Source organism: Photinus pyralis, unplaced genomic scaffold (genome assembly GCF_008802855.1).
Source record: "Photinus pyralis isolate 1611_PpyrPB1 unplaced genomic scaffold, Ppyr1.3 Ppyr1.4_LG6, whole genome shotgun sequence".
Lineage (NCBI taxonomy): Eukaryota > Metazoa > Arthropoda > Insecta > Coleoptera > Lampyridae > Photinus > Photinus pyralis.
The window spans coordinates 37,128,428-37,150,148 of NW_022170663.1; the positions used below are offsets into that span (position 1 = coordinate 37,128,428).

At 36.0% G+C, this 21,721-nt stretch overlaps 1 protein-coding gene across 3 annotated transcripts in view; it reads right to left on the reverse strand.

Moving 5' to 3' along the window:
- Window positions 1-15,060: 15,060 nt before the first annotated feature.
- LOC116173716 (carboxyl-terminal PDZ ligand of neuronal nitric oxide synthase protein) overlaps window positions 15,061-21,721 on the reverse strand; it is an 89,258-nt gene continuing 82,597 nt past the window's right edge. For all 3 annotated transcript variants that reach the window (XM_031491374.1, XM_031491372.1, XM_031491373.1), the window contains one exon: window positions 15,061-16,348. In XM_031491374.1, the coding sequence (XP_031347234.1) occupies window positions 15,515-16,348 (834 nt within the window). In that variant the 3' untranslated portion in view covers window positions 15,061-15,514. The remainder of the gene's footprint in view (window positions 16,349-21,721) is intronic.

The window sequence follows — 21,721 nt, forward strand, 5'->3', positions numbered from 1 at the left end:
TGTTGTATAAATATTAGATTGAGTGAATAACTCTGCTGCCAATGGAAAATTATAAAAGGTTTTTATTAGCAGGATCTCGCCCCCGATATAGGTAACTTACCCTTCGTCTAGGGAATTTAAGCCTACAGTTGGGAGGCGCCGTCAGTCCCGGCGTTAGGTGTCGTAACTAATATAACTAATTACAAAAAATATAAAATATTGCATTCAAACCACTAAAAAAAAATGAAAATAAATATAAATATAATAAATAAAAAAGAAATGCAAACCGCTTTCCTGATCTAAAAATGGCGTTGTTGCCAGCTCTCAAAAATGTGTGCATCATCGTAGGTTGTATATATAGGGTCGAACCTCTGAAATGTTATTCCGCAAAACAAAAAACAAAAATTAAAACAACAATGCTGGAAAAAAGAAAAACATTTAGATTTTTTTTTACACATGCCACGCACGCAGGCGTTCGAGAGACCAATAAATAAATTATGTTGATTACTTAGAGTTATGAAATAATCCAATCAATTTGGTCGTAAAGGTTTGCGATACTAGGTGGTCTCACAGCAAAAAAACACTCACTGACAGTTTTAGGAAACTTCACTTGTTCTTGATAACCCTGAACCTGATGACAAAATCTGGCTTGTTGAATTTGAAGACAAAATTGGGTGACTTTCAGGACGGTAGAACACTTTTAATAAATGACAAACCTTGGGGAAGGGCTTTACTATGCAACCACTACTTGGTTTACTCAACTTTTAGTAACAACAACTTGTTCCGTTAACGGACAAAACGCCTTAAAAACTTCTCTCGAGCTTTTTACTACTTCATTTGACGATGTAATATCTTATATCTTTTATTAAGTTGCTTAACTTCTTCTACACACTTTATTACAATACTGACGAAATACGTGTTCACATACACAGGCCGACTACCCGAAAAAATTAGCGTAAAAATTCCACACCCTCAAACCGCCGCGAAAGAAAAAAGCCCGTCTTCTCATTATCTCCAGTATTTAAGGAACCATCACTTCCACTCATTCTTTATGAATTTTCAAACGGAACGGAACGCACCAAACGTCCCCACTTCTCCAACATGAAATGCGCACATCTTCGTAAAACACCTCCATCTTCTTATCAGAACCACTATAGGTGCTTTAATTAAATTTTGCCTAACAAAAAGCTCGTTTCCGCAACAACCAGATGCAACCCCTCACAAAACACGCAAACTTGACCAGATGTGTCCACCTCCAGCAACCCATCCAATTTGAGTAAGTGTTTATTTCGTAAACAGTCCCCTAGATTTACTTAATAAATTGAAATATTCTTATATACCTACAGGACGTCCGGTCATTATTTGTGGTCTTTGTAATGATCCAAAAATTAGAACTATTACCAAAGAAAAGTTGCGAACAGACACAAACAAATCTCTCTACTACTCACCTACTTCTTTCCATCCCGTATTTTAATTTCACCCTGTTTTGCAGTATATTTTCTCGTTTCTCTATTTATAAACAGTCAAAATCCTCTGTTTTGAATCTGTTAATTTCTGTTTTTTTTAAATACTTGCTTCTTTGTTCTTCTCTTTTGTTCTCTAAAGTCCTACTCTTCTTTCTTCTTCTTTTTTCTTTTCTTTCCTATTTATTTTACTTGTTTCTTCGTCTTTGTGTCGCTAAAATATTTGCTTTTTTAAATTTCCTTTTTTAAAATTATCTCCACCGGACTCATTCCGTCTTTGTTCCATGAATTCTTTAATGCATTCTTTATTCATTCCTTTTTTAAACTCTGATGAAATCTATTACCGACCTTCCCCATGTATGTGTACTGTTCCTGCTATCACACAATATGTTTCCGTTCATCATACTCCATTCCATCCTCTCTTTTCTAGCAGTTCTAATAGAAATTCTTTTGTGTTGTTGCATTTTAATCCCTTGACGATTTTTTCTTGTTTCTTTTTAGCGCATTTCCACAAAAATAAAAAAAAATGCGCTATTGTGGCCACTTTCTCCGTCCGTCCGTCCGTCCGTCCGCTAACTTTGCGACGCTACTAGTTCTTTATCTTAAGAGCTATTGTTCTACTTTTTTCGCTATTTGGTTCGTTATGGTGTCGAGTCTTGTACCAAGGAAGGAATTTTTTCTGTACCGCTTACAAAAAAAGTTATTGTAAAAAAAACAAAAAACCGTTTTTTACATGTTCCATAATTTTACACTTTTGCCGTTTATTAACGATCCTAGAGATCGTTTATAATTTTGCATTGCTATCTGTCGCCTGCCGGTTGGTCTCTCCGTCTGTTCCTTTGTCTGTCTGTCCATCTATCTGTCCGTGTGAGATTTAGAAATGTTCGATCGCTTTTACATTTCCGTTAGTTATGAACTGAATTGCATGAAATTCAATATGGGCATAGATTTAGCCATAATAATACGCAATGCAAAAAGTTGAGTCGAATCGATTCAAAATTCACAGTGCCCTTTTCGCATCTCGACCATTTATAAACCGAATTGCAAACTTTTTTACTTATAAAAGTATTTGAATGAAATTTGATACATAGGCACTTTGAATAAAGGAAAATCAAACGCCAATTTCAAAATTTGGTTTTGCGCATGCGCAGTGCCAACTTTTTTATTTATGGAAGAATTTAAACGAAATTTGATACATAGGCACTTGGAATAAAGGATAATCAAACGCCAATTTCAAAATTTGGTTTTGCGCATGCGCAGTGCCAACTTTTTTATTTATGGAAGAATTTAAACGAAATTTGATACATAAGCACTTGGGATAAAGGAAAATCAAACGCCAATTTCAAAATTTGGTTTTGCGCATGCGCAGTGCCAACTTTTTTATTTATGGATGAATTTAAACGAAATTTGATACATAGGCACTTGGGATAAAGGAAAATCAAACGCCAATTTCAAAATTTGGTTTTGCGCATGCGCAGTGCCAACTTTTTTATTTATGGAAGAATTTTAACGAAATTTGATACATAGGCACTTGGGATAAAGGAAAATCAAACGCCAGTTTCAAAATTAGGTTTTGCGCATGCGAAGTGCCAACTTTTTTATTTATGGAAGAATTTAAACGAAATTTGATACATAGGCACTTGGGATAAAGGAAAATCAAACGCCAATTTCAAAATTTGGTTTTGCGCATGCGCAGTGCCAACTTTTTTATTTTTGGAAGAATTTAAACGAAATTTGATACATAGGCACTTGGGATAAAGGAAAATCAAACGCCAATTTCAAAATTTGGTTTTGCGCATGCGCAGTGCCAACTTTTTTATCTATGGAACTATTTAAGTGAAATTTGATACTTAGGCGCTTGGAACAAAGGAAAATCTTAGTTTATTAGTTAGTTATAGTAAATTAGTTTTAAAATTTAGGTTTGCGCATGCGCAGTTCCAACTTTCTTATTTAGAAAAGCATTGATATGAAATTCTTCTCATAAACTGAAATTGAAGTAGCACGTCAACAATGGATTGCCCATGTGCAACGCTATCTTTCATATTTGTGGCATGATTTTTACGATTTTAACAGAAGTTGCATCTTACAAATGGGAAATGAATGCAAGTGGAAATGCGCTTTATGTAAATCGTTTACGATTACTTTTTAACTTGTTTCCCATTGATACCCAATATATTTCCCTCTTCTCTCTAATGCATATTTGTTATTTTAATTCTAAAATCTTTCACGTTCTTAATTATAAATCGTTACTACTCCCATTCATTTCCCTCCAGTTTTAACCTATCATGCATTACCTGCTCTTCGTTATTCTCTTTCCTCGATTCCCTAAATTAGTTTTGTTATCCTCCTGATATTACACTTCTACTTTCACCCTACTCTTTATTCTTCTTCGCGGTATCTTAGTCTTCATTTTTTCGCAGTTCTTCTCTACAATCCATGTTTTCAGAAATTCCACGTATCCTCTAATCAAATTTAAGAAATCTTAATATTTGCTTTCTACCACGTGTTCTTTCTCTTTTATTTCGCCTTTCTATCCTTTCCTCTTCACATTTCCATCTCTTTCCTTCTTCACTCTCTCTTTGCTCTCATTTTCTGTTTTTACCAATTATTTTATTATGTTATTCTAACTGTAGTTCTCCTTTTTCACCATTGATCATCATCTTACTCTCTTCACTTTTCACCTTTCAGCTTCTGACGTTTTTTTAATCTCTCTTATACTGTTCTTTCCTTTGAAATAAACTTGTCATCTCTGTATACCTAGTTCCCCCTCCAACGTCGTTATTATTTTATTTCTCTATATTTTATCTGTCCCCACTTCTTTTACCGTGGCATCTACTTGTAACCCTTTCTTCAACCATTCCTCCATTCTTGCTCTCTTTTTTCCTTCTTAAATGCCTAAACTTATTTTTTCTCTAAAGGGTTTGTCAGTGAAAAGAAATGATATTGTTCGTGGCAAAAAACACCGATTATTTTCCAAAGGACTCCCTTTAGAGAGCATTTAGTTGTAAAGATTCTTCTTTAAATATTTGCAGTGTATTCCTTCGTTTTTAGTAGTTTTTCATTTGCCATTTAAATTTATGTTTTGAAAGCCAAGGCTCAATTAGTTTAAGCTACTGAAGGTAGTCGAATTTTGCCATTTGTACGAAATACACATTGTCTTTTAAAAACACCTTAAGTTGCTTACTAGTTCGATTTTGATATGCATTTTCTGATTAATGAAAATGGAATAAACCATTTCTCACCGGCTGATCGCTGAAATTACTCTGAGCTTAAACAAATGTGTGTTTTTATTTACTCGTTTCAGTTGCCTCATACCCGGCCCCACTTACTAACTTGTATTTTTCTTTTAGCGAGGCGATTAATAAAATAAGAATTTCGTTAATAAACAAGTAAATATTATTGTTTTATTGTACTGTCTTCAGGTGAAGTTCAACAAGAGCTATCCGAAAAGAATCCCATTTCCAAAGATAAGAAAAAACTACCGTAGTATTTTGAATTCTACAGGCCAAGATCTACAAGAAAAAAACCTTTCAGCGTGCGGTCGGAGGTTAATTATTTTTCTATAGCCTTTGGAGGTAAGAGTGTAGTCGATCTAAACGGCCAAAGGGAATGACGAATAATAGAGGGAAAAGTGTAGGTCGTTTAATTTCTAGTTGCTCCAAACTAGGTAGGTACGTATTCGTGAGGATAATTTACCTATTTTACTGTAATTAGTTTTAAAATCACCGTTAATTACTACCCTTTTGATCCACCACTCCTTTTACACTGAATTACTAACATTTTCGCGTGCTTTCGTGTATAATGAAAATCGTCGCGGAAATTAATCAAGCTTCTGTTTACTGTAAAATGTAATTGATCTGTACCTAGCGGCACAAGGCGATTATATATTTCGCTGTTTCAAAATTTGAGCAGTTAACGTGCCTTTCAAGACTGTGACCTGATTGCTGAAATATTGAAGGATTCAATTGTTAATTTTTTGTCAGCTGCTGGTTTGCTATCGTCGGAAGTCTACTTTATGGTCACATTTCAAGTACTTTCCACAATGAATTAGATAAGCTATCCTTAGCTTTCTCGCCTAACATACAAACGCTGCCGGAATTTAACAACTTGCTTTGGAGAACCGAGGATCATGATTTCACCCGATACTTCCATTTTTTCCTTCTATTAGTTTATTCAAGTTGTTCAAATCATTTGGACGCTTTTCTTTTGGTAGTGACAATGATAATTGTGCTTACGATTCTTTAGATTCATTAGATTCTTTAGATTCTTTAGACTCTTTAGACTCTTTAGACTCTTTAGACTCTTTAGACTCTTTAGACTCTTTAGACTCTTTAGACTCTTTAGACTCTTTAGACTCTTTAGACTCTTTAGACACTGTACACTCTTTAGACTCTTTAGACTCTTTACACTCTTTAGACTCTTTACTCTTTAGACTCTTTACTATTTAGACTCTTTAGATTCTTTAGATTCTTTAGATTCTTCAGATTCTTCAGATTCTTCAAATCCTTCAAACTCTTCAGGATCTTCAAACTCTTTTCAGACTCTTCAGACTCCTCAGCCTCCTCAGGCTCTTCAGACTCTTTCAGCCTCCTCAGACTTTTCAGATTGTTCCAATTTTTCATTTTCCGATGGTTCTTTTCATTCCCAAGATTCGTCAAATTTGCAGCTCTAATGCTCGTTTTTTTCGCTTAACACTGAGAAACTATAATCGGTTATTAAGGAATGAAGGGAACTGAAATCATGAAATATTAATTTCTCCTGAGCTTCCCCAGGCCGAGAACTCTCGGATGCTACAAAAATAATTTGCATATCTCTACGGGAAGAATTATAAAACTGATCAATTATATACGTCACCTAATCAAACCTTTATCAGCGATTACACGGCTTTAAAAATAAAAAAGGTACCTACTTCTACCTTCTCTCTCCAACTCCGAAGAGAAACAAATAGGTACGGAACAACACTTTTCGTAACGAATCACCTCTAGATACCGGGTGTTTTATAAAGGTGGTAGCGGTCGTCTATACGTACGGTGTGTTCATAAATTCTGGTATGAAAACTGCGTGCTTCGTTACTATCTCGGCTCCACTGTATCTCTCACGGAGATCCCAATGGTGATCCCCGAATTTGAACCATGAGTTATCATTGAAATTCTGTCGGCGGTGTTTAAAGAGGGAAACCCATTTGTCTCATAACTTGTTTTGTCACTTCGTGTCTTTTTTTGGCATTAATTATGCGACATTTTTCTTACAATTGCGTATGGTGGGACATGGATTATGAAAAGCAATTATGAAAAAAGAATATAAGTGGAAATAGACGAATAGTTTAGAGAACAAAAGAGAAAAACACGAAGAGCAGGAAAAAAAATGAAGATAAGATATAAAACCGAGAAGGATTTTTGAAAGAGAAAGCGATATATGAAGAACAAGAGATAAGGGGGAGGAGGCTTACAAAAGGGATCGACCAGAAAACGACGTTTTTTATAATTTTTTGCCTGCGTAATCCAGAACTGTTAGAGTTGTCAAGATTGGGTGATTATTTTTCTCCATCCTCATTGTTAGATCAGGAGGAGGGGGGGGGGGTATGGCACTGGCGTCAGCAGTTGATATCTTATGCGTAGATTGTTTATCTCATATTACAAATACGAAAAACCTACCCCATAATTGTGAACAAATGCCAAGAGATCAATCGAGAAAATTATTTTATTGAATACATATTTTAAAGCTAACATTTAGTCACATCAACAATATTAAATATCGCTTTGAAGTCTTTATAAAAATATACAAAATACAAAAAATGTTTATAAAAATGATCGTAAAGAAACTATATTTAAGTCATGTTTGTTTGCTGGAAACATCAATACGTTATTACCTACTAATACTAAATGGATAAATTAAGATACCAGTCGAGAATCTTACTTCTACACTGTAATCTCCCCTCAATCGCAACAACCCTTATAGCAACCGATACGCTTTCGTATCGAGTCTATAGCGGCCAAAGAAAATATTTTCATTTCGGTATAACGATTTCTACAAGTGAAACCCCGCTTGAAAACCTAAGATAATTTCGTAATTTAGTAAAATTTAACGGTTACACGTTTTAAACATTAGAATTACACCCTACAACTAATAATTGATTATAAAAAAAAGTTAATCAAAATCATTTCAGTCAAAAGGTAGTAACTTTACCCAATTTAAGACCTAACAATTTACGTTGTTTGCGAATACTCAATTTTGATAGTAGCGAGCGTGTTCCCTCCAAGATCGCCCGATGTTCCTCTTCGTCTTCGTGTTCGTGCTCCTGGTAGGATACGAATCCGCTTTCCGGACGCGAGATTGGCAGTGGTTCTATTAGTTCGAACCATCTTTCGACTTTTGCGGCCGAACTCATCTGAAAGAAAGTGCGGCTATTTAATAGTTGCATAAATATTAAATTCGAACAGATATATTATAGTAATTGGAAACTTAGCAACAATCATTCAAAAATGGGGGTGTTCACTGATATTGCACTACTGGAACAACTTCAAAATCAAAGCCGAAAAGTGGTAGACCTAGGATAGATATCGGTGATTTTATAAAGATCGTAATAAAAATATATTATATGGCAAAACGGTTTCCAACCATAGCCGAATTCTATCAAAGGGACCAAAATAAATGAAGTTTATGCCCCAAAATTGGATGTTCGCTATTTATACTATCTCGTTTCCTCGAAATATATTAATTTCCGAAGCATTTCACAATTAGTTAAAAAAAATTTCAATTACAGTCATATAAATCCGGACCTGGACCAGTTCTAGGCCGCTCGCCATCTGTTGGTGAACTTACAAGGTCTCAATTTTTATGGTGTCAAATTACATTTTTAAGGGAATACAAGGTCAATGTCTCCATTTTTTGGGTGTCAAATTACATGTTCGAAGGCATACAAAGTCAATGACCTCAATTGTAGTGTCAAATTACATTTTCAATGTCATCCAAGGTTAGTGACCTCAATTGTGGTTTCAAATTACATGTATCCTCATCCTCATTATCCTCTTCTTCTTGGATCCGATTAATGTGATATGGTTCCAAGTATGGTTCCCTATGTAATTATTCGAGTTCTCAGCTCTCAGGTCAACGCCCCCTATGGTCCGATTTTTTTACTAATCAGGACATCCCCCATCGAATAGAATTCGTTTTAGATCTGTCAATCATAGTCCACGGGGTATTTAAAAGTCCGAGTTGTTCTCGAAACCACTCGCCAAAGTAACGTAGAAATTTAAAAAACCCTTGTAAATAATAAGACCACCTAAAAAATTCGATCGTAATGTATCGCGTTACACGCCCATTTTGTATTGAATGCATAAGACCATTGGCAGTCTTATCTACTGTGTGGTCTACCCGACTTAGTTTTCTATCTCAATGTACCCGACCAACAGTAAAGTGGTTTCGAAATTTGAAATACATGAACGATTGATGCATATTCTAATCAGTAGAAAATTGAGCTCTATAAGGGATTTGGAAGTTACTCAATCGCGGCAGATTAACATAAAGATGGATACGTTGCACCCTGCGGAGCACCTCCGCTACATCTGAATAGTAAAAAAAATCGAGCGTTAGCAATACTCGACCGCATCAGATTAAGGTAAGGTGGGTTGACTACGTGTTGCAAAGTGTGCATTTTAATAATCTGACGATTTGAGCGTGACGTAAGGGAGTGAGAAGAGGACAAACTTAAAACCCCGTTTTCTACACTTCCGTATAGCCTCTCCAATCATGCAAACCGCCAGCTTAACATACCTCCAATATCATAGACACGGGAGGAATATACACTATCGGTAGCTGACGCGCTCGAGTATTTTCATCTAACTCTCTTTTTGTACATACAAGAGATACGGGGAAAAGTTAAAAAGTTGGCAATTTCAGAATGACCCTATAATTTTAAAAGAAATACAGAAAATTCACAAAAGTTTCATTATAATGAGTGTTGAATAATCTGCCGTTTTCAAAATAAGTATACGGAGTAAGGTAGAAAACACCCTGTATAATATTTTTATGTGAAAAAAAGCATATTACATTATTTTTTAAAAAATATTACTGTAACAATTTAAAAAAATTAAAAGATTCAAAAAAATTAAATAATTCAAAAATTTGTTGTATTTGGCCGTATTTATTTTTTTAATTGTTGAATATGTTTTTATTTTTTCTGAATCACTTGAATTTTTAGCTTCCTAGCATGTGCTAGGTAGCTATTGCGATAGCCGTTTTTTGAACATTTCAAAATTTCATCAAATGTCGACGTTTTAGACCATTTTAAGCAACTTTTAAAGAATAAAATTTTTTTCCGTCTGTATGTACGTACGTACGTACGTACGTTTGTTGGCAATTTTCTGAGAAAACGGCTCGACGGATTTTGTTGAAATTTTGTATATATGTTTTAGGCATACCGAACAGAAAAATAACGGGCCGGATTTTTGAAAAAAAATTTTGGAGCGCCGTAACGGCATCGAACTTTTTTTTTCAAATAGCAACCTAAAATTTTTATTCTATTATTTGGAAGACCTTATTTTCCTGTGTACAACCTACAAAAAATTGGGCCGGGTTATGTTATCAAAAGACGGAGAAAAAAATTGTCAGTCAAAAAATTGTGTTGCATATGTGCAAAACGCAACGATCTTGTTTCTGAAGCAATTTAAACGAAATTTCTATGGTAAGTCCCTTTAATAAAAGCAAACAAAATTCATGCGCAAAAATCGTGTTGCGCATGCGCAGAAATGCAACTTTCTTATTTATGGAACAATTTTAACGAAATTTAGATGGTAGGTCCTTTTAATAAAAGCTAACAAAATGCATGCGCAAAAAATAGTGTTGCGCATGTGCAACATCCAACTTTCTTATTTATGGAGCAATTTTAACGAAATTTGGATGGTAGGTCCCTCTAATAAAAGCAAACAAAATGCATGCGTAAAAATTGACGTTTTAGATCATTTTAAGCAACTTTTAAAGAATAAATTTTTCCCGTCTGTAAGTGCGTACATATGTTGGCAATTTTTGGTTTCAGCTAGGAAGCTATTCTGTCAAGAATTTGACACCTGGTTTTAAAATAAAAACTCTAGTGTTATATTTTTGAAAAAAGAATTTAATATACTATTTTTTAGGTTAAAATGTTGAATAATCTGCCGTTTTTAAAATAAGTGTACGGAGCAAGGTAAAAAAAACCCTGTATGTGTAAAAGATAGCATAAAATTATTTTTTGAAAATATTACTTTAACAATTTTAAAAAAATTCAATGGTGATTCAAAAAGTTAAATAATTCAAAAAATTTTTTTATTTGGCCTTTTTTATTTTTTTTAATTCTGTTGAATATGTTTTTCTTTTTTGCTCGCATCATCTTTTTTGAATATCAACCCTAGTGTTATAGTTTTGAAAAAAGAATTTAATATGCTATTTTTAGGTGAAAATATACAGGGTGTTCCATTTAAAAAAATGAGGTTATGTCCCATAACTTTGTTTTTATTTTTTGCTCGCATCTTTTTTGAATATCAACCCAAGTGTTATAGTTTTGAAAAAAGAATTTAATATGCTATTTTTAGGTGAAAATATACAGGGTGTTCCATTTAAAAAAATGAGGTTATGTCCCATAACTTTGTTTTTATTTTTTGCTCGCATCTTTTTTGAATATCAACCCAAGTGTTATAGTTTTGAAAAAAGAATTTAATATGCTATTTTTAGGTGAAAATATACAGGGTGTTCCATTTAAAAAAATGAGGTTATCTCCCATCACTTTTTTACCTGACCCTGTATACTTATACCCAAAACTACAAAATATTCGACAATTTTTCCTTTAACTAAGAAAATATACCCTACATTCTGAAGTTGGAAATTTTTTTGTCACGAGTTTATAATAGGTCAAAGGAGGGTCTGTACTAGGTGCGGGTTGACATATAGCTTAAGGAGTAGTATAAATGCAGTTCGCGGAAAGCGGAAAGAAAAAAGTGCTAAATATTGTTTCACAAGTTGGTTTCGATATACATTTTAACGCCAATCGAGGTACGATTGAAACCTATTGTTAGTAAAACGCCGCATGTTGTATTTATGAAGCATTGGCCATTCAAATTGAACATTGCTGTGAAAAGATTAGACCAAGCCTTTCGTTTTAATTAATCCTGCCTTTGTCGTCGTAGTTTAGAGAATTGCATATTTTATTTATATCGTAAGCTACAACGTTTGCAACATAAATAACGAGCGCTTGCAGACAGTAAGTACGTTCATTTGCATGTTGTGTAGATTTCGTTGTTTTGTGTACCAAAGTGGCAAAGTGAAAAGGGTAAGTTTTGCTCAATGAGTTCATAACCTAAGGAGCAACTACAAGTCAACGAGTCTGTCAGTAAATATCAACAAATACGTGGCGTACCGACGGGACGTGGAGGTAACATTACTTCAGTGCAAGATAAATTAATCGTATCCTTTCTTATTCTTAACCCTTTTTATCTGTGACGTAAAAGTACGGAAGGTAGGTCCAAAAGTACTGAGCACGAAGGAAAAAGGAAAAAAGTTTATTAGAAAGATTTAACAAATATAACCATGAACCCGAAGTTCTTTTCAAACAGTCCCGGTTACATCATAGGAACTACAGAATGTACATGGACATAGGAAACACATTACAACTGGAGAAACTGCCATTATAGATACCACTGGGTCACAAATCTACAATAACAACATTAATAGTGGAAGTTACAATACTTATATAAATTACAGAATGTACCGGGTGACTCAATAAGTTCCTCGGCCATATCTCGGGAACCGTTCGTCGTATGACTTAGGGGTAAAAAAATTATTGGATAAATCGGTTATGAAGAATCCCTGGAAAATATTTTCAAGTTCTAAAAATGGCCACCAGAGGGCGTAACTGCCCTCTAAAATTTTGAAATTGCATTTTCTTTAAATTTCGCATAATAAACTAAACATTCTTTTTTCACATTTTTAAAGAGAACCGGTTTATCTATCATTTTCGTAAAAACAAAAACTCAGTTATTTCAAAAACAAAGATGGTGTGGGGCGTTCAATTGTTTTTGCAATAACCTTCTTAACGGTTTGACCGTTTGTAACAAATTTGGTATCGTTGAAAAGAGCATTCCTTGGGCAACACGAATCAAAAACATAGTTAATTTAGTTGAATCCTTCTCCGGCAGGGGGCTAGTTTTGACACCATGATCAAATATTGGGAAAATGAGATTAATTAATTAATAAAAATGCTTAAATTGTATGTGTATCTTATTTGACGCATTTCCGGTATTTGTCAATGGCGCGAAAGATTGTTTGAAAAAGGACCCTACACTTTTAGGTAGGCCTTGGAAAATTAAACAAATGAAACACGATGCATTATAAAATAACAGCCGTAATTTGTAAATTATTCTGCTATGTTTACATTCAAGTGCAGTTTTCTGAGTTTGTAATCTTTTCTAAAATGCTGATTTCTAACCAAGAAGCATTTAATATGCTGGCGATATATTTTGAGTATTTTTTTTAGGATTTTGGGTCATAATGTCAAAACTAGCTCCCTGGTGGAGAAGGATTCAACTAAATTAACTATATTTTGGTTGATTCTCATTGCCCAAGGAATGATTTTTTAAACCGTACCAAATTTGTTAAAATCGGTCAAACGGTTAAGAAGTTAAAGCAGGTTATTGCAAAAACAATTGAACGCCCGCACCATCTTTGTTTTTGAAATAAATGAGTTTTTCTATTTCGGTGTCACAATGATGATTTTGTACAACTGTTTTCGGCCGAAAACAGTTGTACAAAGACAGTGATTATAGTCGTTTTTTTTTGGTAACTCATCTCTTAAGTTGGCAGTTACTAGTTAGTACAAGTAGGTACTTCGTTGGGTACTTCCATGTTTGAACTTCAAAATGTCAGTCTTACTACGCTGCCAACCTAAAACTTAACGGCATAAAAAGTGTTACCAACATAAAACATGTTAGTTCTAATGTTCCCTATAGTTTCTGATAATGATCTTTTTAATTAAATTAAAGCACCGAAATAGAAAAAATAGTATGAAAAACGCGTGTTACAATGCTTTATTTTAATACTCCTATCTTGCGGACACTCGTGACTACGCTTCGCGTCGCCACTCGTGCCACAAGATAGTCGTATTACAATAGGTCGCATTGTAACACTTGTCTTTCAATATACTATTTTGTTATTACGAAAATGATAGATAAAATGGTTCTCTTTAAAAATGTGAAAAAATTTTATTTAGTTTATTATGCGAAATTTAAACAAAATGCAATTTTAAAATTTAAGATGGCAGTTACGCCCTCTGTTGGTCATTTTTAGAAGTTGAAAATATTTTCCAGCGTTTCTTCATCACCGATTTACCCAATAATTTTTTTTACCCCTAAGTCATATGACGAACGGTTCTCGAGATATGGCCGAGGAACAGTCTTATTGGGTTACCCGGTACAGGAACACAGAAATTACAAGAACTGTAGAAACAAGTATAGCAACAACCCAAACTACAAAATGTAGAGGTGGGAAATACAGGAACTACAGGAGTTACAGTAAATACAGTCCAGGAGTGCAGAAATGGTAAATGTTGGAAGTGAGATTAACTGCTAGCCTAATCCCCTGTTTCGTTTTATTTATATTGCATAAATCTAGGCATAAATCGAAAACTCTTCCTTTGCGGCACAAATTGAAATACAACTCAACTTATTTACCTACATGTTGAAGAGACACTTTTGCATGCTTTATTTCTCTCACATACATTATACAGTACCACCTTTCTTCAATACATAACCCGGTAAATAGTTATCTGAGATGGCCACAGGAAAGTAGAGAATAAATATAGTAAACCGGACATGGCATGTAGTGGTAGGGCAAAAGGATAGCCGTAAGAAGAGATAGATACTTGCCTAGGTGAGAGGAAGGTTTCTAACTTTAAATGCAAATCGATCAGATACCTATCCATGGGACGCGAGAAGAAAAGTTTTGGAAATTTGATTCTTGGCGGAATCTAATGCTCGAAATCGCCAAAGGAAAAAGGAGGTCACAAGCGGTCAGTCCGGATGGACATCCTGTAAATAAATTAAGTTCTTCCAGAAGATATGAACATTGCCCTAATGCTCTCCAATAATTCATACAAGGGAGCACTCGCGGAAATGTGCAACGGATAAAATCACATGGATCTATGGATTGGAAAAAAAGGTAGTGTGGTTTCATCCATTGTAACCCATGGAACCAGATGGCTTATTCGTGGAGGTAGTACTTAAAACGATAGAAGGTGCATTTGGAGTAACAATAGAACATGCCCGGAGCTAGAATGAGCCAGTGGTCACGTAGAGATTACTTCAATAAGTAATCAAGTTTATCTTTTGGTGACCCCAAAACTGAAACTCTAAAGGGGCTGACCCATGTGCGTAGCTGAGGGATCTGGAAGGTGTTATACACCACCATTCGCGTCCATCTTAGCCCTCCATAGGATTCTTAAACCCTTATATATTTTCAACTGAAAAGCTATTGCGTAACGTGTTGAGCCATTGGCCCAACTGTTGAAGTATTCGGTTGAATATGAATAAAAACCCAACATAAATATTATTTCAAAGATACACAATGAACAACATTAAAAAGAATAAACAAGTCGAAGTCTTTCAATTTTTATTTCCCTTTTCACATCTTTTAAAATAAATCAGTTCGAATGTATAAACAACTAATACTTTTAACATATTATTTATACAAACTTAGATTAAATAGTAAATAAATTACATACTAAATTAAATAAGTAGTAAATACTGGAGATAATTTTTGGAAAAACAGTGCCAACCATTATAAACCACGGAAAAGCTCCTACATTTGATATCAGAAGGTCCGCAACTATCAGAATGGAGGGATTATGAGAAGAAGTTAAGCACCATTATATACATTTAGTAGGTGATGGAATCACACGAGCTACTTACAGATCAGAAATTAAACGATTTTCTGATGGTTCACCGTGTCTCACTATAATTGACTAGTACACTCAGTTTCGTCACATATCCGAGTCTTGCACTTTGATGAACATGAAACACACCTAAAAATCTACATTGTAAAAGTTATATTTATTTGGTTGTGTGCCGCGCCCAGGCAGTCCGTTGTACCTGGGACATCAGTTCACTTCTGTTCGGCACCTTTTCGCTTGTCGATCGCGTGATCGACGGCCTAAACTCGTCGCCGATTCGCAGCGAGGCTAGTAGGTTTCCGGTGTCGTCCTCTCGCGAACCGGAAGGAACCGGTACGATTACGCGTACCCTCCCCTGTACGTCGGTGGTCGTTAGGGTTCCCAGCTGCGAAAGCGGCTTGATGTACTGTGGCTCGCGCCTTTGCACTGTGGGCGAGGTGGGAGGCTGCGTCTGCGATCCCGGCGATAATCGTTGAGCGCTCTGGTTGACTTGCAATTGGTTGTGGTTCATTTGGTCCTGCTGAAGTTGATAGTCGGCGCTCGAGCGTGCTGGACTGACTCTTCTTTCCAAAACCGGACTTCCGGAGTGCGTGTATGGCTGCATTAAGGGAGAGTGCGAGAATTTCTTTTGAGGCGGCGGTTGCAGTTGGTAGGTGCTGTTCATCAGCGCTGGGTTGTAGAGGTTTTGCTGCATTAAGGTCGGATAGTTGAAGGGATACGGTGGCGTGTAACCGCTGAGGGATTGTAGCCTCTGCAGCAGCTGCGTTTCGAATGATGGCTCTGGCGGAGGTGGGTAGGCGAAGTTGAAAACTTGACCCGATGGATTAAAAGTTGTTCGTAATGGAGACGAAGGTAGGCACGACGTTACCATTCGATTCTCTATCAGACCTTGAGGCTGTATACCTAACTGCTGATAAACTGAGTTTTGCTCCAGTTGCGAGCTGTCAGGGCATTCGAGAACGTAACCATCCCCGCTCCCCTGGCTCTGCTGATGCTAAACACAATGAGTAAAGTATGAGCGACAGTAAACTAAAATATCTGCTAACAGGTTTGTTTTCAGGATGAGAAATGCGGGTTTTACAATTCCAAAGATGAAATTGAGCATCGCGAACTCATTTTTTCAGTTGTAATTTATAAGCTATGAAATTCGATTTTTAAGTTTATAACAGAAGTGGGCAGTTGCTACAGATTTGTTGATGTCAGCGCAGCGTTGGCCGACGTCCAGTTCATTATTGGCCAAATTGACCAGTCACTGTTGAAAATAGTAAAAACTTTTATGCAATTGTAAACGCGGGGGGAGAGAGAAAAACAGACCTGCTAAACAGATACATAAATCTTTTAAAGCGGCTATTAGTTACCTAACACTTAGGTCTGGTAAATATTTCCAGAAGTAAGTGGTTATTGTTATCCGTCGAGCTGGCAAAGACCTGCACAAAAATACAAACAACACTCACTGTAACTGGTAAGAAAAGCATGGTATAGCGTCATTCAGTTCAAGCGCAAAAAAACACGACAACATGCACGAGTAAATTATACACTTCGTTGTGTATAAATTATTATGACAAATTTGTGTTTTAAAAATTTTGATATCATTTACAATCCACATGTTGAATCTCTTCAGCAGTTTGGGGAAGTACAAAAATGTTTCAATTTCCTACATATCACGACTCCACACAGTACACCAATACAAGATTCTATATTTCCGAGTAACATTCGTCAAGAGAAGTGTAAATACACACTCAATTTTTTTAAATTTTAAATGAGGTACAAACACAGTCGCTGTATTTGTCGCGCCAATTAATCGCTATGTTTTGTATACGAACCGCTAATTGAGCATTATGCAGAAACAAAAAGTGCGTGTGTACTGCAATGGTGATAAGTCGAGGAGGAGGGTATGGTTGGTAGAAATGAATTCCTTTCGTGCCAGCCCCCCCCCCCCCCCAACTCCTTTTTTGATAAGGAGTGAGAAAGTAGGGCAAGTAAAAGTTATGCACGTTTTACTTTCAAAAACAGCTCATCTCAGCAACATCTCAGGAAACAAGTCATGGAGGGGCTCTCCTTTGAGACAGCGAAATTTGATGGCCACCTTCAAAGTACACATTGCAAAAAATTCCAGGACCATTCCCCTGAAAGTAGTCCAAAACTGCAGAGGTGAGTCCTGACGGAGGGACAAAACGCAAACAATAACACATTTTGTTAATTCTTAAAAAATGCGCTAAAAATTGTCAATTTCAGAATGACCCTATTTTCCTTAATTAAAACAGAAACAAGTTTATTACAAAAATTTCATTATAATAATTTTTGAGTAATCTGCTGGTCTCAAAATAAGTATGTAACCTAACCTCATTTTTTTAAATAGAACACCCTGTACACTGTACAGTAGTGTTGTACTGGTATTTCGGCTTAAATACCAAAAACAATGACGTGATACCCTGTATATATAAGAATATTTCAGTTTATTAAGTACATATTGGGGATTACTAACGAAATACGCACAGAGTCGGTTTGTTTTATTTGAATTTTTATTTCAGTGTTTGTTTTCTCTTTTTTTGCAATTTATTCAATTTAGATAAGGACACACCTGGTCGTTTGCGATAAAAAGTTTTAATGTTAGGCGAAATTTAACTAACGCGCATGTTTTGGTGGTGTTTCGAATTGAGCGTTTCATGTTGGAAAAGTTGGCGACGTTTGGCGCGTTCCATCGTGATTGGTGATTTATTTAAAAATTCTTAAAGAAGGAGTTTATATTTATGGTGCACGCAGTGTTTTATTAAATACTGGCGACAACAAGAAAACGAAGCTGCTAGTTTCGCGACGGTTGAAAAGCGTGTACATATTTTGTTTGCGCCAAGTTCTCGGGCAGTCAGCCCCATTGGTTTTGTTGAAGACGCAGTTCGTCATTTTTATAATAAATTTGTGCAGATGCAAGTTAACCAATGTGTTCGATTACGCATAAAGTTTTGTCGAGCTCAAAAATCAAGTTGTAGTACAGCGAGGCCTTCCGTTACGGTTCTCCCTTATTAAAAGTTAAAAGTTTTTACCGTCCTAACAGCCACCGAAAATATGTCATCTCATTCATCAAACCAGTTTGTCAGTCATCTAATTCTGTGTGAGGTGAAGCTTCCTGAAGCTGTCAGCGAGTGTTTTTTTGTGTCAGTTGTAGTGCGCCCAGTATCGTAAACCTTGTACGACCAGATTAGTTGGATTGTTAACAAAAACTGTAAGTAATTTCAGATTTCTTGTTTTATTTGTCGACCGCTTGCGTGCGGGGTAATATGTTTTGTAAGCTTTTCTATCTTTCAGAGATTTCATTTTCCGAAATTCGAAATGAATGTTTGGTTTGTAGCAAAGTCTAAATTTCCGGATGAGAATTTTCAAAATGTTCTAAAGATAAATGTGCAGGATACGAAGGCGAATTAATAGGGGTAGTAAACACAAAACTCAAAATATTCTCTTGGGTGAATTTTCCCTAGGAGACATTCCGGGAATAAATTGTTCAGGTGCGACGAATTTTGCAGGCGCATTTTCCGGTGACCAGTTTCTTAAGGAAAGATGTTATGGAAGTAAACTTTCCGAAACAAGACGAATTTTCAGAAAAGTTCGTGAACAAATGAATATTCATGCTCATATATTTCAAAATCAATATTCTTCAATCAATTTTTTAGGTGGCAGTCAATATTCCGGTTGAGAATATTTTGGAAACGAAGTGAATTACTACGAACCTCATTTCCGTAAAATATTATTTAGGTGAATATTCAGAAAACAAACTCCTTGGGTGAATATTTTTGGAGAGAATTTTCCAGAGAGAAATTTTGCAGATTTTCGACGAGAATCAATTGTATTTTAATTAATTTACAGAAAATTGTATAATTTTATTTTTCTGAAGGAGAATGGTAAAATAGACGCTAAGCGTTCAGAAAATGCGCAAATTTCACTTCTTGGATGCCGAACTACCAGATTTCTACGTTATAAGTAAATATTGTTTCCAAAATTTCAAAATGGAGCTGAAGCATTTCTGCATTTTCCCAACGAAAGTAGTGCATAAAACTATTTTGATATCTCTTGCATGTGCTCAACAAAAATGCAGAAAGATCGACTAAGAAATACTCGCTCCCACCATATTCGTCTCCGTAACAGATACGGTTTATCACAGACCTGAGGATAACCTTTGTGGTTTGAGTTTTCCTGAGTAAGCTTTCAAGAACGAGTTATTTTAAGGGAGAGAGCGAATTCAACGACCGATTTTCCCGAGGAGAATTTTCCGGAAAAGAATCTTCAAAGGACTTCGGAGCCGAATGAATACTCCGGTGCGAATATGCTTTTGGGTGAATATTTCGGAGGGCAATTTTCCGAGGACGAATTCGGGAACGGAATCTTCAGGAGAGGAGTGAAATTTTTCACAGGAAAACCTTACGGAAGAGAGGAATTTTACGGAAACGAATTTCTCATTACGGGGGCGAACTTTCCGAAGACGAAGTTTCAAGAGAATCCTAGTGACTAATTTTTCTGGGGAGAATATTGCTTTGATTAATATTCTGGGAGTGAATTTTCAGAGGACGAATTTTCAAAGGACTTCGCAGCCGAATGAATAGTCCGGTGCGAATATGCTTTTGGGTGAATATTTCCGAGGGCAATTTTCCGGAGGTGATATTCCAGTAGTGAACATTCCGCGAGGGAATTTTCCGACGACGAATTCGAGAAAGGAATCTTCAGGGGAGGAGTGATTTTTTTCACAGGCGAACTTTACGGAAGAGAGGAATTTTACGGAAACGAGTTTCTCATTACGGAGGCGAACTTTCCGAAGACGAAGTTTCAAGAGAATCCTAGTGACTAATTTTTCTGGGGAGAATATTGCTTTGATTAATATTCTGGGAGTGAATTTTCAGAGGACGAATTTTCAAAGGACTTCGCAGCCGAATGAATAGTCCGGTGCGAATATGCTTTTGGGTGAATATTTCCGAGGCCAATTTTCCGGAGGTGATATTCCAGTAGTGAACATTCCGCGAGGGAATTTTCCGACGACGAATTCGAGAAAGGAATCTTCAGGGGAGGAGTGAATTTTTTCACAGGCAAACTTTACGGAAGAGAGGAATTTTACGGAAACGAGTTTCTCATTACGGGAGCGAACTTTCCGAAAACGAAGTTTCAAGAGAATCCTAGGGACTAACTTTTCCGGGTAGAATATTGCTTTGATGAATATTCTGAGAGTGAATTTTCCCGCAAAGAATTTTGAAAGGACTTCGGAGCCGAATGAATAGTCCGGTGCAAATATGCTACTGGGTGAATATATCAGGGGGGAACTTTCCGGAGGTAATATTTCGGTAGCAAACATTCCGCGAGGGAATTTTCCGAGGACGAATTCGGGAACGGAATCTTCAGGGGAGGAGTGAATTTTTTCACAGGCAAACTTTACGGAAGAGAAGAATTTTACGGAAACGAATTTCTCATTACGGGGGTAAACTTTCCGAAGACGAAGTTTCAAGAGAATCCTAGGAACCACTTTTTCTGGGAAGAATATTGCATTGATGAATATTCTGGGAGTGACTTTTCCGGGAACGAATTCGGAGACCAATTTTTCAAAGACTAATATTGTTATGTTGAAAGGTTCCACCCCACCCTGTATATACAACTTACGACGATACATACATTTTTGAGAGTTGGCAACCATGCAATTTCTAGGTGGGGAAAAGCTACTTGCACCATCTAAAAAGCGGGAATGTGGGTTACGTTTTGGGCATCTTGTCTTGAATGGCGGTCGTGAACGCGTCGCTCCATAAATGTTTGTTGATATTTTGTGTTATTTAATGCAGGTAGTAATTTCTGCACTTTTTTATATTGTATTTGTGTTTTGTATGCCACATTCTATATTTTTTGTGTGTTTGAATCTTTGTTTTTGAAATTTACTTGGTTTAACCGCAATGCAGAATCACATATGTGATACCGTTATGCTATTGTTTGCAATTGTTTACGTTTTTGGTGTAATACTTGCTTAATTTATGTTTATTGATGTTGATTACTTGGTCTTGTCCCTGAAGTAACATTCATATAAGTTTTGATAATTTTATTTTAATATGTGGAAATTACCGATTCGTTTGATGTATGTACAGACTTGTTGTTTGTTACTAACAATTTTCCCCGTGAATGAAGCAGTCACGGGGGTGGTAAAAATTGTAACCATTTGAAGTACGACACCTAATTCCGTGATTGTCTTCGACATCCAACTGTAGGCTCGAAACTCCGAAACCAGGAGCGGGTTACCCATCTTGCAGGAGCGGGATTACGCTAATCAAAGCTCTTCAGTTTAGAATGTATGTGCGATAAATGAGTTACGATTCGTAATTTCTGTGTATTTCACCCTTTCTTAGAA